Here is a 20834-nt window from a genome sequence, read left to right as displayed (position 1 = left end):
ATTTATTAATTTACAGACACATTTATGAATCAATGCCCAAGTTTGGTGCTCCAGATGCAACATCATTCTTCTGCAACTTTCACACTTTTTCAGCTTTGGACATGGAATAAAAGTGTTGTGAACTACAAGACAAATACAACTGAAGAGAAAAATGGCAAAAAAAATCTGATATGAGAAGTTATGATCTGAGTTACTTATTAATGTTACTTTCCATGTTTCCAAGATGCTAAAAGTTCAAAATCTCACAGCAGCTGCATTTTCCCACCACTTGGAGACCCCTGCTTATGACATTGCCTTCGTCTTCAAGACGTCTGAAGCATTTCCAAGTCACGCAATTGAAGTTGGCTGGTACAACTTTGCACCCCCTGAAAAAACGCGGCAAATTTTCCTGTTTAAGCTGGTAACTTTGATCCATGCAGCCGAGCCCGTGTGAAACAGTTTATCTCTGCTGCGCTGGTATAACAGACATCATTGGCAAGCCGAGCCGGTGCAGTCATGAATGGATAACAGTGGAAGCTGCACAGTCCTGGACAGCTGCCTCTGAAAAGAATGGCATGCAGCTGGAATAACAGACAGGACCTGTTCCCATGGAGGACTTCTGTTCTGGTGGGACGCTTCTCCTCTGTCAGTAAAGTGCTACCACTCATGTTTTGTTGACCTCATGCTCACCTGGAACACCAGCAGCTGGGCGCATACTGAGGGTGATGACAGTTTCCACGGCTACTAATATTGTCCTACATTTGTGTGCTGTATTAATCTGAAGTTAAAACAACAGAAGCATATCTGAACAAACTAGCTGACATCATTGGTTTTATCCTGGATAAAATATCAAACTTTTACACTTCTGAATATTTTTCCATCACACAGTTTTTAAAAGAGAGTTGCAGATTGTTCATGATTTTTTAAAAGATGGAGTAGTAGTTATCAAGCTTGATTGACAAAATACATGACAACCTCCAGCTTGAGGCATAGTGGGGCAGAAACTGAAGTAAGAAACGTTCTTAACTTAAAATTCCTGGTAGTGATTAAAGACACCTAAAACATTTCTAATAAGGCGAGAAGAGAGACACAATCAGATTATATTGCTTTTAGAAAAGTACTTTCTCACAATTAATTAGAAAGTAAACAGTAGTAGAAAGTAGACATTAATTTGATGCTGACTGTGTGATTTCTGAAAAGGTCAGATATAATAAAATGTTTTCTAACAATGTTGTTGCAGTGATTAATAGTTTGTATCATTATTCCTGTACATCTTCAAAGTCAGAATTTTTGATTTTTCCAAACCCAAACAACCAAAGGTTTCAATCTCACTTTTTCACCAATTATTTTTTTTAAATACAAAGGTTCAATGTGGATTTACAGCAGATATTTCAACAGAAGACAGACTTTATGGAATATGCATTAATGAATGGAAATAAAACTTTTTGTGAACCATTTAATTTTTTACATTTGTCAATACCTAAATAATGCTTAAATCAAATCTCACACTTTTCCTAGGAAATAGGAGCCCCATATTTTTGAAATTAAAATAAATAAGACTTGCTGAAATTTAAAGCAAAGAATACCAATTAACATAAATAAGAAAAGAAAATTAAAACCTAGCACCTTAAAATATATTTATTGTGAGCTAGCTTGTGATTAACATCCCCCCAAAAATCTAAATCAAGTGCTTCAAACTGAAATGAAGGGGGAGGATATTGCAAAGGGTAATAGCACTGCACAGTATCCACACGTTTCTGTATGGGTGGGGCTGTATCTATAAATTTCAACCACGCAGCCCTTCCCTCGAAGGAGACCCCATCATTGACAAATTAAATGCCAGGATTGGCGAGGGTCCCTCTGGTCTTTACCCACCCTTCAGAAAGCTTGTAATTACCCTCTGAATCAGGTCCATCCCTGAAGGCCCACACAACTCTCTGCATACGCTCAAGTGCAGCCAAGCAAGTGTAAACAAAAAATGGTAGTGCAATATCTGATGATAGCACTTTATGGGTCAGAAATTCAGAAAGAGAGAGAGCTGGGGTGTGAAAGAAAACAACCAAGCAAAAAAATATGTTTCTAAGTGGGTGCAGCCAACAAGGCAAGTTATGTTAAGGGAATTCTGTTAAAGGCAGGGAGGAGTGTTTTCAATTTATACATTATGACTAAAGTATCTACAATTACACTGTCACTTATCTCACCGAGCTTGTGTTTATCATAGCATTTATGTAGTGTCTTAATGCAAAAAAGATTAGTGTTGTAAAGAGGTAGAAGTGGACCTCAAGTCCAAAAAGACCTTATATAAGAGTAGTTACAATACTGTTATTGGTATTGGGATGTGACTTTTTAGTAAATAGGAAGTAAGAATCTGCATAACTGAAGATCCATTTGATCCAATATGGGCACTGAATCAAGCCAAAGCTTCAGATGCTACGATTCCGATAGTCGTTATTGAGCTGGTTGATTTTACTGTAAAGGTTTGAGCTTAAAGTCAAACCTATTGCAGTAAAATACCTTTACAATAAACTTACAGTAAATAAATAGATGTTTATGCATTAGTAGATGCATTTGGCAGAATCGTGAAAAATCAGTTTATTGGCCTACAAGCAAAACAGTATTAGTGGCAAGAAACACACCTTTACCACTGTACGGTATGGTGGTAGTAGTATTATGCTGCGGAGATGTTTCTTCTTCAGCAGGGACAGAAAATCTGGTCAGAGTTAATGGGAATTTTGATTGAAGTAAATAAAGGACAACCCAACCTTTTCATAGAGGCAAAAGACTTGGACGGAGGTTGACTAACACTGAACATACAGAGCCATACCTACAATGGAAGTGGTTTTGATTAAAGCATGTCTTGTGGTAGGAGAAATCTAGGCCTAAATACAATAAAATAAAATAAAAATCTGTGGCATGGCTTAGATATAATGATCACTGATGCTCTCCTTTTAGTTTGACTTGAGCTGTTTTGCAGAGAGGATTGGATAAATATTCCAGTCTGTATATGTGCAAATATTGCAGTACATACCCCAAAAAGACTTGGAGCCATATCACTAGACAGCGGTGGTTCAATAAAGCATTAATTCAGGAGAGATGAAGACAAATGCACACCACACTTTTCAAATGTGTTGCTTTGTTCTGGTTTACGAAGTAAAATCCCGAAAAAGAAAAACTTTGACCCTGAGGCTGTGAGAAACTGATATGTTAATATGAGCTTATGCAACACCAAAACAGAAAACAACACTAAATGTTGAAGTAAAAGTAGTCATTTCTGGATCAGAAAACATCTGTATCAGCATCTGTGGTCAGAATCTCAAAAACTCATTCAGAGCTTCTCCATCTATTATCAAGATAAGGACATTTAACTACGCAACTATAAATATATCTACTTTTCAAACATGTCTGGTATATTGTGAACTAAAGGGCTTGGTAAAACAAATTGAAGGCTGTGCCGGAAAAATATGACAACATTAAGCAGCTGCAGAGAAACTGCTTATGGCAGATTGACAGAGTTTGGGGGTTAAAAGGCAGAGAGATTAACTTGCTGATCTGTCCAGATGTAGGCCAGCAGTGAGAAACTGGTGGATGGGGTTTTCACAAATAGAGAAGCATAAAGTAAGTACTAGAGAGAAGCTAGGATACATACACACCGACAAAATCAAATAGAGTACTGTTAATCCAATATAATCCAATCAGTGCTCAGTCTGCTCTGAGGGTGAAGACAGCTTCAAAGTACTGTTCGGCTATTAGCTACTGACACACAAAGGTGATCAGAGAGTTCATCCACCAGACTAGATCTAAGTGAACAGGGTCTGAGGCCTCATCTGGCCTCATCTTACTCAGCTAACACAGATGTGAAACTGGCTCTTGGCCAGCTGGATTTATGACAGAAGCAAAGTCCTGTGTGAAACAAAGCTGTCATAAAGTGTATCGCAAGGTGTCTGGAATACAAGCTGCTTATCTGTGGTCATAATCTCAGCAGAACAAAGAAACAATATGGAAACAGAAGATGAAACATTTTGCTAACACTGAGCATTGCAAAGGAAAACTTAAACCAAAACATGCACAGCAGAAAAAAAAAAGGATGTTTGCGGGAGTTTAACAAGGACACCTGGTGTTTAACAGGATTGACCTGGCAGCTTCTGCCCTGCGGCGTCTCAGCAATCAGCTGCAAAACGCAAACGTTAGAAACAAACACCTCTGTGCTCAACGCAGCTGTATGCTGCAATATATGTATTACATTCTAAATGCTCAAAGTACAGTTTAATAGAACATTATCCTTTTCGAATGGCTATTTGTGGGGTTGCACAAGACTGAGATAGACCTCTCAAAACAATTTAAAGTGGATAGTATTGTTGTAAAAGTACGCTTTTCTTCTCTTTTTCATTTTCAAATAAAATAAATATTAATATCAGAAGTATCCTGAGTAAATACAAAATGTGGATTTCATTAATTTAGAGAAAAAGCAATCCCAATCAACCATCCCTGTTAAGAGAAAAATAAATGTGTCACTTGTTATATCATAAATCAACTTATTAACTAAATCATTATCTTCAATTTCATTGGTAACGCCCCAGCCTTGCTGCTGCCAGAGCTATAGAATCATTTCATTGAAACAGAACCTGTTTGACAACATGAATTTGTCTAAAAGACTGTAGTAACAGATCATGTCCCAGGATGAAAAAAAAAATCCAGAACAGATGAGAGACCAAGTCATTGACATCTATTAGTCTGGAAAGGGTTAAAAAGCCATGTCTAAGGCTCCAGTAAACCACAGTGAGAGGCATTATAAACATATGGAGAAAACATAAGGAGTGGCTGGCCAACCAAAATTACTCCAAGGACTCAGTCAGGAGGTCAAAGAAGAGCCCGGAACAAGATCTAAAGCACTCCAACGCTCATTTATTTCTGTTTCAAATTATGGATGTGTTCCAAAACCAAAACCACTGCCAAGAAAAGCAAACAACAGGTCTATCTCACATTAGCCAGAAAACATCTTGATGAGCACCATACCTTTTGAGAAAATATTTTGTGGAATGGCGAGACAAAGGTGGAACTTTTGGAAGCCGTGCAAATATGATGGTGATAGTATGACGGTTTGGAGCTATCATGCTCCAAACCATTCTAGGTTCTGAAGCTTTGCTGCTTGATGGTGAAAGTCACGTAGCTCAGATGGTCAATGATCTGAAGCAAACCAGAATGTCCTGCTCTGACTTGTTAACAAAAACAAGGTGAAAGTTTTGGACAGGGCCTAGTCCTAGTAAAGTCTGGTCTTAAGTTAAAGTTAATGTGTCATGACATTAAACAGGCATTTGATGCCCAAAGAAACTCTCCAATGTGGCTAAAATTAAGCAATTTCGCAATGACTGGGCCAGTATTCCTAGACACCAATGGAAAAAACCCCAACAACACCAACTATTCGCTTAGATCGCCTTTATATGGTGATAAAGTTCATTAGGTGATGTGAAATATGAATTAATACAAGTACAAAGAGAAGAAATGAATAAACAGGTAAATACTTTTTCACAACATGCCTCATAAGGAACATTATGCTCCAGACGAAGATACTGTCGTCAGACTACATTGGTGCTATAATAGTTAAGCCGAAGGAATGCTAATCACACAGATATGATGAAGTGTGGGAACCGGTTTCTTTTACCAGCAGCTTAAAGCCGAGTTCAAGGAACCCAAAGCATCTGGAGGATGAACTCACAGATAAAGAGAAAACATTTTGTACCTGAAAATGCTAAGTTTCAGGAAGCGTGAAGAGAGCAGCTGAAGTATGAAAGTAAAGCAATGAGTTTGGACTCTAACAGGCAACAATCTGCCTAACAAAGACCTCTTTTTTAAAAACAATTACCAATTCTTCTAATTCATTTAAAATGAGCATGACTACCATTAGTGGTTGTTAAAGGAAATTAAATTAACTAGCAAATATACTATCAACAAGTCAATATAAGCGATAAACAACCAAAAAGAACAGTGATCGAAAGCATCCAATTATACAAATTTGATGCTAAAAACAATAAAGACGTGACTGATTTCTATTGAAAAAAAGATCTTGAGTTCATGTAAATCAATAATACATTTGAGATGATCAAGTTATGACTGAAGGCAGGCAGAAGGACATAGGCTAAACATATTTTTCCATGCATTGCTCTTATAAGTGAACTACAAGTTAGAACATGAGCCCAACTTTCTGCAGGGTGCGGCAACAATTTTAAGCATGCCATGGTCTGGCACAGGCTGTTTTTTGAATACGATATCCATCTGCTTATCAGAGCCAGATACACACAGTTAGCTTTGTGTACAGAGAAGGCACGTGTTGGCGTCAGACCTAATCCCGTCAAAGGAAACAATAAAAAATAAATAAATAAATGAAAAATGATGCATGGCATAATTTGAAAACAACATGATGTTTTCATTATAAATCCACCCTGGAGGCTTACAATTAGACAACTTAGATTTGTGTGGTAATCACAGGAGCTTCATCTAATGCTCATATTTAAATAAGATCCAGATTTCATCTCCAGATCAGATGAAATGTGCATCCCAAGAAGTTCTAGTAGTCCGACTCAAATGTTGTACCTCCTGAGACACATTGTGATTGTAGAAGTTTAACGTGAAACGTGTTATTTTGTTAAAAAATCTGCTATCTGTTAAACATTTCATGCAAATAATCAAGGTCTGTTGTTGCGTGTGGCATAATTGATCCTTTGAAATGTTGAACACGCGTCAGCTTTCAGTAATTGAGCTGCCATTACCAGAATTTCAAGTAGCAGTCTGAACAGATTGAATGTGCTGTCAAGCAAAATGCTGGCAGCGAACCAGCTGGAAGCTTTCCTTCAAAAACAATAAATGTTTTTAAAAAAAAAAAAAAAAGACAGACAGCAGCTCACAGACCCACAGGGAAAAGTCCAACTTTCCAATATTGCTGCTGCAGAACTTACCAGCTATTATATGACCTAGACAAAGGGGCACAGGAGGCGAGCATGGAGTGAAACATGAATCCCTCCAGACCTATTAAACCTCCTCCCTTCTTCTAAAAGCAAACTCTTGGTTAAGGGACTCCCCCTCACACGTGCACACACAGGACCCTCATGCGCCCTTTGTTTGAACGGGTTCCATTGCTGCACTCTTTCCACATCTTGTAGCTGAGCCTCCAACGGGATTCATTTTGATCCTCATTGTCATGATAAGCTAAGGTTTACCTCATTTTGTCCCAACTGCCAAGAGAGAAGTCATTTTCCAACCTAAACCACTAAAAATAAGTGACCAGTTAATTAAACAAATAAAACTGTACATATAGAAAACAATTAACTGATTCAAATACTTAAGGCTGAACCACAACAAAAGTATAAATGGATTCTCTGTTACATGACAGACTAACAGTTTGAGACAATTAGTCCAAATAACAGGCCTCAGAAGAGGAGAGACCAGCACCCAAAATAGAGTCGTCACTCCATATTGTGGTGAACCATGAGCCACTGATGAGATTTAATGTGGTAGGATGAGATCAGTCATAAAATCTGAGAGACTTCCTGGTTTTGTCACAACTAAATGAAACACGAGGAAGAGTCAGTGAGCCATTTCTCAGCTTGTCTACCTAATCAGTATGTGTTTTATTACATATATATTACAGGTAAGGTGGATTTTAATTAAAAAGGAAACTATAGTACCTAGAAAAATATAAATTAATTTAAACATTTCAATGCATTTTTTGTTAAAGAGCACCACAAAACTCAGCATAATTGATGTTCTCTCTGTAAGTTGTAGCAAAATAGCCCCGTTGGATGAGACAGAGAGCTTCAACTTTCCAGTGCTGTCGCAGATTATCAACAGGACCTCCATCTGGACTTTGACTGCAATCCCATGGCATGATGCTGCCGTCAAGTCTGACCTCATTTCACCAGAGCCCCTTCTTTCACATGTTTGCCGTGTCTCCTACATCACTTGTGGAAAATTGAAAACAGGGCAGTTTAATGACTTTCTATTTTTTTCAGGATCCCACTGGAAAAAGAGCAAAGGGGCTCAATACTAATGCAGGCCACATTTCGTTGATTTCAAAACTCGTCACAAATAAGCACCATTGTGAGTTGGTCTACCAGATGGTTCTGCAACCTTTACAACCCAGAGCAATTTCTGCCACCAGTCCAGCTAAATAAGACTGGTTTAGAGCCGCAAATAGTAGATGAGCTTTTGAAAAATTACAACTCATATCTCATTTATTAGATATTTATCTGATTTTTGATGAATATCTAATAAAGGAGATTTGTTCCGATTTTTAAAGAACAATCATTTTATTCCTATGTTTAGCTTTTAAACAATATTAAACTTTTCTAAAAGATGATGGCTAAATTTTCTTACATGGGATGTTGATATTTGCACATAATTTCCAGCCTAATAACAATAGACAGATCTAAATAAATATGACTGGAACTTTTAGTGTCATGTGTGGAAGCTAAATTCTAGGAAAAGAAACTGAAAAACATCTTAGTTTAAAATCTATTTGTAAAGTTTAGTTGCTTCTTTATCCGCCAAAGTTTTAAAGAGCCATTGCGGAAGATCCAAAGAGCCACTTGTGGCTCTGCAGCCACAGGTTGCAGACCCCTGGTCAATCACATAAAATCCCAAATTAAAAAAGTTGAAGAGTTGTGAAAAATTTTGAAAGGCTCCATCTCTCTGCATGCATTGCAAGTAGCACAACTGGTACTGCCAGTACTCTCGTGGGTATGGCTACAACAAGTTCAGATTGCCCAAAATAAAATCAGATAGGTCACCCAGTTCTAGATATAAAACCAGAAGGCAAGGTTTGAAACAGAAGGCAACGTGAAGATCTAGGATCTTCACATTAGAGAGGGAGCAAAACCGTGAAACTGCACAAACAGGAACTGGGACGGAGTCTAAAACCCTGACATACTTAATAACTGCAGGTGTTATAAAGCACGGAGGATGACGCAAATGTTGGCATCAACACCGACAATGACATCAGGTTTGTATTCATCCAGCACTCAATGACAGGATATCAAGTCTAACACAGCATAACATCTGCTATGAATGTGTTTCTTCTGTTATTAAGGATGTGGCTCACAAGCATTAAGATGCATTTTCAAAGTTAAAACTGGGCAGAGGACTTCCCATGAAGAATCCATTACTGTGACCTATGAAGTCACTCAGGCTAAAGCCCATTAATGAAACATCTGCCAGCACGGAGTGGCTTTGCTAGGCGCTGGGTGTGTTGCCTTTTCACCTCTCAACAATCTGGAGGGTCAAGAGTCAACAGTCTCAAAGAAGGACAACCAGTGTGCTCTTGCTATGTGGGCTTCTAAACTAACCCGCAGATGGATATGTTAATTATAGTTTATCATGAAAATGGTTGTGTAAAAGTATTACTTAATTTTAAAAATAAATTGTTAAAACAAGAAGTGATTATATAAATGCAAAACACATTGTGATTATCTAAATAAATGTCATTTTTAGGATTTTTTTCTTAGTCATTTCAAGAAAAACCTTTAAATCACCAGGGGAAAAATGAAGGAATTCCTGGAGTAAAACTGTTTGTTTTGAGTAGTAAGCCACCTGGATCGGGGCATGCCTTGTCTTGTGATCTGTTAATATAATATAAATAATAATATATTTCCTTTCTTCCTTAACTGCATAATTATCTTAAAAGAAAAAAAAATCACAAATACATATGCAACTCCTTTATGTTGTTAGTGGCAATGTTTTTTGTTTTCTTTACAATAAATAGCCACATTTTCTGTATTTTTGTCATCAAATAGAATTAGAATTATTTATTGTCATTGTACAAGAAGGCACAACAACATTTTTAAAATAGCAGCTCTCGAAACTCATTTAATGGTGTTAGACATGTCCAAATCACCTCAAAGCAAAAATGTTGCTAGTGCATGCTGTGTTTCCCTAAATGCCCACATAGCCTCAGCAATCCTCCAAATATGAGGCTGGGTCTTGGGTGTGGCCAACAATGGCTGTCTAGAAAACAGCTGCCTCAATAACAAGAACAAGTGTAAAGGCAGGGTAGACTGGGGGGTAGGGTGTGGTATGGCAGGGGGTACCATGGTGACAGAGCAGGCCTAAAAGGAGATGGGATGCTAAATGACGCCATTGTCTGGCCCTAGCGAAGCACACCGCTCAAAGAATGGCACATTCAAACAGTCATACAGGCCTATTGTTGTGATGGGCCCACGGAGTAATGCAGGTTCGCACCGATGCCACACGATCCACCACAAATCATGCTGAGTGTGCTTGGTGGGGGGACATGAAACAGAGACTCCATCTGGAACTCCTCCACTCCTGCCAAACAAATCCAGGTGTTTCTATGCGTCATCAACCATAAAAAAAACAGCTGGATTAATTGTGGAGGAGGTTGCTGTGGTTGTGATAAAACAGCTGCTGATAGTGATGTGATCAATATTTTAAAAATGTGATAAAACTGTGATACATTCTCTAAAACTCCACTGCAATAAACACTATACACTACAGATCAGACAAATAAAGCAAAAAGATTGTGGTTAGAGAAAACGGTAACACCTCACAGAAACTGAACACCACAATACAAGAGACTGGAAAACTGCACACATGCATGCAGTGGTAGTTAATATTTAACCCCAGAAAAGTTACTGAGGTATATTTACCTACCGGATTTGCAGCCTTAACTACTGAAAGCCAGCATGTTTTCATTCAGGTGATATCTACTAAATGCTTGAACAAAAAGATCAGACACTGACACACACATTGGGGTTAAACAGGACTCCCCAGCACATAATTTATAGTAACACGGTAACCTATTGTCTTTTCAAACACAGCTTAAGTGTAACACTCACGTTTGAGCTAAAATAACTTTTCCTTTTCAATTATGTATTTAAGTAAAGAGAAGACATGTAAAAGAGTGATTAAGAATGATGTTATACACAGAACATCAAACTCGGATCTCAAAGCATCACACAATGGTCCCCCCAAGAAGAAAGTAGAGACTGAAAGTCTCCAGATTTAAGTCCCCGCTCATTGCATATAGATTTAAATAGTCGTTTGTCCAGTGATACAGAGGGTGTCAAGATAAATGCTATTAAGAAGCTTGGAGACATAGCAAACGAGTACCCTTTTCGGGGATTGAAAAGCACACAGCACAGTCAATATTTCTGATCATTACCGCACTAATGAATAACTACTAAATTAATTACCACAGAAGTGAATGGAAGCAGCAAAAAATCTCACCCATCTATGCATAATCCATCCATGTTTTACACATTAAGGTTTAACTGCGTAATACTAACATACGCATCAAAATGATAGTTTGAGGACACTGCTCAAACTACACAAGCCTGTCAACAGTAAGTTTTTTAATGATTTATGTCATGTTTGGAAGGTAGTGCTGCACAATGTCTGAAAATTATTAAATCGCATTGCTTATGCTGACAATTGTGATAACAAACACATTTTCTCTGTCATTTTTCAACATGATCTTTTCCACTCTCATGTGGTTTTCACAAATTAGCCACTATAAATGTATATCAGCTAAGGGCATCAAGGACAGTTAGAGTCCTTGCAACTTCTACCTATATGCAATGCAGGAAATATAGGACCCTACCAAATATTGTACCCGAGCAATCTGTTTTGATTGCTAAATATTGAAGACATTGACAATGCCATGACAAATCAGATATATCTTATACAACTCTGTTAGAAGGGAAGTCAAACTACTGAAATGCAATCTCTGATTGATTTGGCTCATACATTGAGCAATATAAGCCACAGTTGCAGGTAACTTACTTGTGCAAATATACAGAAGGAACAGTCAAAGAGAACGGCTATTGATTTAGTTTAATGAACTGAAATGAGGATGTCAGCAGGTGTTTTATACAGACAGATGGCTCATGAAAAGGTCAAAAAATGTCTATTTATGCTTTTCAGGTGTTGTGAAACTTTACGTCACAAACAACACCTGCAGTCAGTTTAATGGTCTCCTGACTCTGTTTAAGCCATCAGTTGCTGTGGCCAATATGTGATGATGGCAAAACCAAATCTGGAAACAATGCAGACAAATGGAGGTCTGTGGAACTCAGCAGTGTTACACAGCTACTCCTTTCCTCTGCCTTTATGGCAGGTATTTAGTTGTTCTATGGTGAACTATCCAGGGAGGCAGCTACACTGTAACACTGCGAGTCCAGTGAAACTTAACATCGATCATTAAATGAGCCCCCCATGTGCTGGTGGTACATGTGCTGACAGGCATACAATGGACTGCCACTGTTAATGGAGTGCCACCTTTGGTCTCTGGCTCACATACTCGATTAAAGGTTTTCATATGAGACAGCTTAATCCATCACCTTGCATCAGGGATTTACTCAATTATTATCAACTTACTTCAAGCTTCAACTTTGATCATCACAAACTGCAGCAACTAAAAATGAGGCATATGGTCTATGTAAGTTTGAAGAACAAGAGGAACACAAAATCAACAAAAACCCAATGCAAAAAAACATGAGGGCAGCTGCTATGGTTGAACGCTGTGCTTCTATAGAGGAAGTGATGCCATGATGTGTCATCTGATGTGCTTGAGATTGCACAGAGCTGATTGAGATGAGCTGACAGCAAGCAACAAAGTCAACAAACTAAACAAAAAACATTAAGTTGTCACAGCAGCACATGGAATGTTTTCTTTTTGTTTGTTTGTTTTCATGAGGCAAGCCCAAAGACACATTAAGCGCTTAATGGAAGGAAACGCACCCAACGCACCCATTTAAAACCCTCGGCCACAATGTACAACCACATACGGGATAATGAACAAAAAATGGCAGAGGTGCATTATAATAAAAACTGCTTCTGATTTAAAATATGCAAATGTACCATTTTGTTATGTAATTGCTTAGGTGCCAACAAAATAGCTTAAGGCTTAGCAAAAGCGTAGTTTCAACATGAACTAATCATCTGCAAGGTATTCAGAAAAACAAGGTTCTCAGTTTAAATGTCCAGGCCTGTCAGTGCTGATCTTCACCTGCTCACCTCCCTCTCTGAGCATTAAAGCTGTGGACAAAATAACGTCAGACTTCTCCAGTGTTTACAGTCAAAACATGTCTGCAGATGATACCACAGCGGTAAAGCCTTCTTACAAGCACACACAGGCCCTTCCACCATGTAGAGCTTTTTAATGCTCTGGAATGTAAATCTTTCCTGAATAATGTCCAACTCGGTATAAGACTACAGATAATCCCAGCTGTGGACTCTGAGCAACCTGTGACTGTTTAACTCAGTGAAATTATTTATTTTACAAGACAGAGGTAGTTACTTTATCATGATGGCAAAGTATTAAATGTTTGACAGAGTGGTTAATTTATGAAAGGTTCAAACTTCAAGACTTTAATACGGAAAGAATTAATACTATGATGACGTATCCAAAAAATAGCATCATAAACTCATTTATATGGCTAAAAATAACAGACAGTGAATGAATCTTTGAATCTTAATCACATTAACAGGATATTTAAGGAAAATGTTTTTATTTAATTCAAAATGTTTTGAACCATAGTTTGAAAGGACGTGTTAATTATGACAATTATGACACAATAAAATGTTATGACCAAGAAACATCTAATAATGTGATTGGAAAGTTAGGTAAACAGGTAAAGTAAAATTAAAATAATACAAATAGGTAAATAAATAAATGACATTTAACTCTTAGACAAAAAACATAAAACAATAACAGAGTTTGCATGAATCATCCCATATTCATATATTGAACAAGTATGGATATTTTGGTAAAATAATAGTGCAGTTTCTATTTCCAATGAATATTCATAAGCAACAGTGACCATTCAGATGAATTTCAAGTAACAATGTCAAAGTCCAAGCAGAGTGCAGGTAATATTTAACTGCGGTGCATTTAAAGTAGCTTTCAGAGTCAATAAGCTATGAAACCATTAGGGACTCGTACTACCTTCCTGGAAGATCTTTCATCCTGTTTCTAACCTCACTTGTTCAGGCAGGTCAGTTTACCAAAAAGTGGGCTAAACGCAAACAAAACATATGCAAATACAAACGTGACTCCTGCCTGCCCCTGTTTATTCCTGTCTGGTAAATATTTTCGTTCCTATTGATTACAAAGTGATCTCGCCCCAGCATTACCCCACAGTTCACCGGCTGGCGTCACCGGGCGGCGGTGAGTAGGTCACCAACAACACGGCGACCAAACAAAACGGCCCGGTTCCGGCTTTCCTGCACGCCTTGCGGTGATTACTTTGTTATGGAAACAGCACACCGTACTTACCTCGTCAGGTTGGACATTCCTCTAATTTTCTGTGTCCGTGAGTTCATCAGGTACACTAAAAAATAAAAAATAAAAAAACACACAAGAGAACAGAAAGCGCTGAACTCAGACGGCTGGAAATGACTCTTCTTGACTGGTTGGTCCGAGCTACGCGTAACCTCATCGGTTTACTCTACCAGGTAATGCGCACGCGTCGTTCAATGTTTACCCCTGTGCCTCATGGGTGTTGTAGTGCTGGGCTTCAGTCACAAATATAAGATTCATTCACCAAGTTTGTGCACACAGACAAGGGATTGGTGTAAGATAACACACTCTCGCTCTCTCTCTCTCTCTCCCTCTCTCTCTCTCTATATATATACACGATAATGAATGTTTTCTCAATGTAACAGCATATTCAATTGCCAATAAAGTAACAACTGAAACATTTTTCTTGCAAATCTTAAATCTCTAAAATTTCAACTTGGTTGTAACAGTACTTTATTTAGTTTGGTGACAAAATTAAACTTGAAATCTGCTAGCAATTACTGAATGCAATGAAGATGGTTTGTTTTTGTCAGACGAAATTAAGGTTCAGCTTCACTGGGTGGATTTGGCCTGAAAAATGTAGAAAAGTATCTCATTCCCACTGTTAAGTACTAGTGGAGGATCAGTGATACCTTGTGCTGTTGTCCCTCATGGGCATTTTTTATTAAAAACTTATGAATAAACTGAAAACAACTTACTAGCAGGTCTTTTGACGCATAATGATCCGTACCATATTGCCAAATTAACACAGGAACGAGTTATCAGTCACAAAACCACCCCACTGCCATGGCCATCTTAATTCCCAGACCTAATTCAGAAAAACTGGAGAGATGGTAATAGACTCCTCTTCTGTATGTTCCATTGCTGAAAATGTCAAATGTTTCCAGACATTTCTATAAACAGTTATTGAGTAATAAACAGCAGTTTATATGCACATAATTCATTTTCACACATTTAAGTGAAATGTAATTGACACCAACATATAAGCAATGAATAGTCCCTCGCAATAAATGTCGAGATATTACTCATTTTCTATAGTCAAGTTCTTCCAATTTACCAAAAACAAAACAAGCAAACTGCACAAAGGTTTCTGTAGTTACAATGTATTTTTTTAATTTAGGTTGAGAAAAACCTGTATGCTACAAGGTATACTTTAACAGGTAGTAGTACTTCCATGTTCTTTTTAAAAAAAATTTTTTTTTTATTGCCAGACGTTTTAAAATCGACCTGCTTTTCATCAGAAGCTGTAACTTTGAATACTGGAGTAGCTATGGACGGATGATTTACTGCTCTCTGGTGGCACAAAAACAAATTGCATGGTTTTAATCTGAGCTGTAAAAACAACCTCAAACTTACTTTATTGCAAAAACTCTTCAACTTATACTGACAAAACCATCCTGTTTGTCCAGTGCCAGAGCATTTTTTCCCCTAAGCTTTAAGAACTGGTGAAATAATGGCAGAGTTATATATTAAAAATCATAGCCAATAAAAATGTTTGTGAAGAAAGGCCACTTAACATTTCAATATTTGCTTGAGGAAAACATCTCACACAATAACCTTAACCATTCAGAAATTATGTCTGATCAAGAAATGAACCCAAACTGCTCCTTCAAGTCAGATCTTAGACATTCCTGCATTTCCTACATATAACTATGTTGTGCATGACTTGTCTGTAATAACTGAAAACGTCTGAAATATTTCTATGCAGTCTGACAACTTAAAACATAAAAATCAGCATAACAAACTTCACTTCAAGCAGCTTTATAATTTTTAAATGAAAAAAGCACCACAAATAAACAGAGCAAATAGATTTTATTAGCATTTCAGCAACATAAAGCTCAAAACAAACAGGATCAATTCTAATATTCACACCCTAATTTAAAGGTATTTATGGCACAAACCAAAGAATACAGGAGTTATACGATGATGGCCCAGACTTATCTGCAACACAGAGCAACAGACTGCAATTTGTTAAATGCTATACCAGAGCTGAGATGAAATGAGTCTGCAGCACTTTGTCAGTCCTGAGATATTTCAGTGGAGTTGGTTAAATCATAAGAAATAAACCAGAGATGACACTGTAAAATCCAGCTAGATTGGAAAACAAAAACAAAAAAAGATTTTAATAGAGAAAATAAGATAATATATAAATTATATTCAGAAATAGAGTGTAATCTGTCTAACGAGGGAAGATAGATGCTTAATGTTTTAGAAATGGTGAGACTCAGGTCTTAGGAAGATAGTAGTGAGGGATAATGCTACAGGGTCTGGTTCCTTGGAGTTTAGATTAAAATATGTGTATATAATCCAATGTTTATTTCCTGCACTTCTTTCTGATGGGTTGTGTATTTGCATGTGTAGGAAATACAACATTTCAGAGCCAAAAAACTAGTAATTTACCTTACCTGTACTTTTCCTTTAAAGCTAGTTTTGTAGAGATGAGTTTTCTTGAAGAAAACTGGCCTATAAAACACCTCAAGATGCATTAATATATTTAGTAAACCTTTACGAAGCCTAAATCAATAATTTTCTAATCCAATCTTTTTTCTTTGCGTTTTTTATGGTTTTATTGTACTTTTTTTTTTTTTTTTAAGAAATATAATTTAAAAACCCATTACTGCTTAAATCAGCACGCAGTACTCCGATGTTGTTTTGTTACTCATTCTGCTGCAAGTTGGCTCAATTTTGACGCACAAGACGTAACCGGTAAAATCCGATTTAGGATTTTCAAAATAAAACAACCGGAAGTAGTTCATTATTTCTTGCGCGGCCCGGTACCAATTGGTCCGCGAACCGATACCGGTCCGCGGCCCGGTGGTTGGGGACCACTGGCTTCAAGGATGTTCCCTCAGTCATTGGCACCCTTGGTAGAGATGTGAAAGCCTTAAAATTTTATTCTACAAACATAATCCTTTATGAAAATTTTGAAAAATCCAAACTTGAATAGTTTTGCCACCTGATATTTATTCTACTGGGTTTTCAATCCTCCTTCAAACTTACTATATGTTCACTTTTAATTCCCATCAGCTTGTTTGTTGCACCGTTTTCCTTGTTTTAGTCCATTTATATTTAACTTTATTGCATGCATTTTGTTTAAATACTGTACTAATTGCTGCAGCGCAGTACTGTCTTTCATGAGTTACAGAAACAAAATTTATGTTTACCAACAGTCTAAAAAAAATACGTTTTTAATTTTTTACATTGATCAGTGTCAAGGACGCTAAATAAACATCCTGTTTTTCTGGGGTATAAATATGACTTGACAAGTGAAGTTCTCTCAGCCACTCCTCAAAATGGAAAAGATAAAAGAACATGCCACTCAAGTAAGCTAGATACAGATGTGTGTTAATCTCTGTAAAACAGAAAAAAGGCTAAAATAACACTCCTTACCAGAACTTGCTCTTTTTCACAGTAGCATAAAGTAAATATTTTAAACTTAATACAAATGGAACTAAAATAAACAAGGCTGGATGATAACTTAATGTGAGCACATACAGTAAGGTGGGATGGGACAGGGTAAAAAAAAAAAAAAAAAGAAAAGCTCACTTTAAGATAACTGCGGCAAAGAGTGGTAACAATAATGTATTTTAAGGCTTTTAGATGCATCTGTATCAGGGGCACCAATGAATTGTGGAGGACACTGCATATAAATGACACCACATGGGGTCTCAGCGCCATTTGATGCCAAATTCTTCCCTTCTCTGTGCAAATGTAGTTATTAATTGTGTTATACGCATTAACACACATTGTACAGTTGTATGCACAACATTTTCTGGCAAAGCAAAATACTGATTGTTGCCCACTTTCATAGCATTGTCTTTGGGATGTGCTAATTTCAGAGATTTTACATACTGAACCTCTTAATTTAACATCTGTTTTACACAGAGATCACATAATACAAAGAAAATATTGTTCAAAGGCTCGCTTATAATTTATTAGTGTTCTTGCCAGAGATCCAGAGTAATTCTGCGCCAAGATTTTGCACATTAATTTCAACAACAAAAAAAAAGAAAAGAAAAACGTTACTGATGTGTATGAAATCAGTTGTATAATGCATGAAATGTCAGTCCGTATTCATTAAACTAGCTTGTGTGAGCAATACTGAGGATTTACTTTCTCATTTTCCCCATAAAATTTCAATTTCAGCTCCGTGAGAACATCCAGAGCGACTTTTACTGCTGGAAACCATTAATAATTACTAACAGCAGCAAAGAAACTGATCATCCCCCTCTTCAGCTTTACTTCAAGCTGTTGCAGAGAATATGAATTAAAACTTTTAACTGTATTTCATCTTTGGTGGTTAGTTTTTCTGCAATAGTGTTTATTCAGGTGGAGCAGAACAAGAAAAAGAACGTCCTTAAACCCAAACCAGACTTAAAGGATAAACCTCCAGCTATTATACAGTATCATGTAAACCAGTGCCATCAATATGACTTTAGGAGATGGCTGAAGTGTGAACACTGCAAGAAATACAGACCAGGGGTAGTGTTTGAACCTTCAAATAGTCGTCTGTTAGAACAATGAGAGAGGCAGGAGGAGGAAGGAAGGAGGAAATAAGGATGGAGACAGTTAACAGACTTTGGAGTGCTTGTCTTTGTGTGTGCAGACGTGAGTAGGTGTGTCAAAGTTCAGTTCCCTCTGCATGGGAGGGAAGGATTTTGTGAACGCACAAGGCTGGGGAAGATTATGGCCACAGGGAGGAGTCGGAGCACCGGGCTCCTCTGGTGCGTCTCCGGTCCAGGCGGGAGACTTTACGCCAGGGAGCGCTGACGAGGCTTAATTCGAGGACAAAGCTGCAGAGATAAACAGAAATCAAAATTATTTTTGCTTTCCATAACTAAATTCATACTAAATTTCTGGGCTTAATGCAATTATTTTAATAATCTTTTTTTTCTACTTCTCAATAATTATGAGTGTTATTTTATTCTAAATTGTTTAAAGTAAAGCAGAACTCAAAATAGTTACAAACTAGAAACAATATGCAACGGTACATAACAAAATACGTCTAGCAAATGCTGTTAATTACAAACGTAACCAGGATCTGAATCTTCTCCCTATATAATACACAAACATGGCTATTAGCACACTTCAGTGGTGGTAATCTTTAGATCTCTCTAATATTCCTCCTCTTGTCTGAAAAAGTATTTCTAAGCAGATTTAAGTTCCCATATTCTGTGTCAAACTATTTAAACTGTTTTGATCATTTCCATTAAATCTTTTATTTTTAGTAACTCCCATGTTTGCAATTTCAAAAGCAGCAGGTCAATCTAAACTCTGAACAGCATCAGCATGTTATCAAATCTGCTGTTACACAAGACATCATGTTGCTGCTGATGAAGACAACTTTCCAAACGAGCTCAGATTTGGATCCTCTGCCCACTTAGTAACCCAGAAAGACAGCCTTATTTGGAATTTAGATATTTTTTTTTTAATAAAATATGTGGATAATTAATTAGTTTGATAAAGGAAACCTTTATTTCACTATTAATCCAAAGATTTATTTTTCACAGAGTTAAATGGAGGTTAAATTTTAACCCAGTCATTTTTTCCAAGGTAATTGAAAGGGGTAAATACTGAAATGCCAAAATACTAAAATAGTTTATAGCCTGCTGTTAATATTAAGCCTGCTGTACCCCGAGCAGGTTGCGGGGCACGTAGCCCTCCTTGTCCTCCAGCCGTGACCACCACCACTCCGTTTCATTTTCGTCTTGCCGCCGCAGGATTGTGATGGCGTCTCCCTCCTTGAACGACAGCTCATCTGGACTCTGGGCTTCGTAGTCCCAAAGAGCGTACACCGTGCCCTTGTTCATCACACCCAGCTTCTCCTGAACACCTGCATAGGATAGCGCAGAACAGTTTATGTCAGATTTGAAGAAGATGAAGCAGCGATGGGATTATAAAACCAGAACTTTCCTCTCTGGGGCCCTTTCTCACCGTATAAAAACTGGGAACACTGGATGTAGCCCTCCTCCATTTCCTCACATTTGTCTGCTGCCGTCTCCACATCACTAATGGTGCTTGCAAAGATGGCGGCTCCTGACTCCACCAACAGTTTGCAGAGATGAACGCTGTTGCAGGAGGCGGCACAGTGAAGAGGAGTCCTGCTCAGATGAACACAAAGAGTTAAAGAAGGGAGACGCGAGCGGAGTCATGATTAAAGCATTATGGTGTCGACTCTACAGACTCACCATCCGTCGCTGTCTGCCGCATTGACATTCACACCAAAATCTAGCAGGAACTTGACGATGTGGTGGTGTCCTGCACACACTGCGTTGTGCAGAGGTGTGATGCCCTCATCGTTGGGAGTGCTGGGATTCTCCACCTAGAGGACAAGAGAAACATGAGGGCTATACACCGCCCTAAAAAGGATGAACTTCCTCATCTTCTTCCCATAAACACACTGAGGTTTTTGATTTTAAAGGGGCAGTATTATGTATTTTCCAGGCACATAGTGCCATTTTATAGCACAATCAATTAACTGTGTTACCTTCAGTTGTTATAAAAATGCTGTATATATCTAACATAACTTACAAAATGTTGTCTTTGA

General features: G+C 37.7%; 2 protein-coding genes across 6 annotated transcripts in view; both read right to left on the bottom strand.

Annotated features, from left to right (window-relative positions):
- Window positions 1-14429, bottom strand: part of daam1b (dishevelled associated activator of morphogenesis 1b) — a 48888-nt gene extending 34459 nt beyond the window's left edge. The window contains exon 1 of the mRNA XM_028040022.1: window positions 14264-14429. The gene's annotated coding sequence lies outside the window, so the exon portion shown is untranslated. The remainder of the gene's footprint in view (window positions 1-14263) is intronic.
- Window positions 14430-16080: 1651 nt separating this feature from the next.
- The window catches only part of ppp1r13bb (protein phosphatase 1, regulatory subunit 13Bb), a 30399-nt gene continuing 25645 nt past the window's right edge, over window positions 16081-20834 (bottom strand). For all 5 annotated transcript variants that reach the window (XM_028039936.1, XM_028039940.1, XM_028039941.1 and 2 more), the window contains 4 exons: window positions 20476-20609; window positions 20222-20388; window positions 19921-20120; window positions 16081-19080 (listed from right to left, as the gene is read on the bottom strand). In XM_028039936.1, coding sequence (XP_027895737.1) covers window positions 19039-19080; window positions 19921-20120; window positions 20222-20388; window positions 20476-20609 — 543 coding nt within the window. In that variant the 3' untranslated portion in view covers window positions 16081-19038. The remainder of the gene's footprint in view (window positions 19081-19920; window positions 20121-20221; window positions 20389-20475; window positions 20610-20834) is intronic.

Source organism: Xiphophorus couchianus, chromosome 15, assembly GCF_001444195.1.
Source record: "Xiphophorus couchianus chromosome 15, X_couchianus-1.0, whole genome shotgun sequence".
Taxonomy (NCBI): domain Eukaryota; kingdom Metazoa; phylum Chordata; class Actinopteri; order Cyprinodontiformes; family Poeciliidae; genus Xiphophorus; species Xiphophorus couchianus.
The sequence above is the reverse complement of the archived record's forward strand: the minus strand, read 5'-3'. Positions and strand labels throughout refer to the sequence as shown.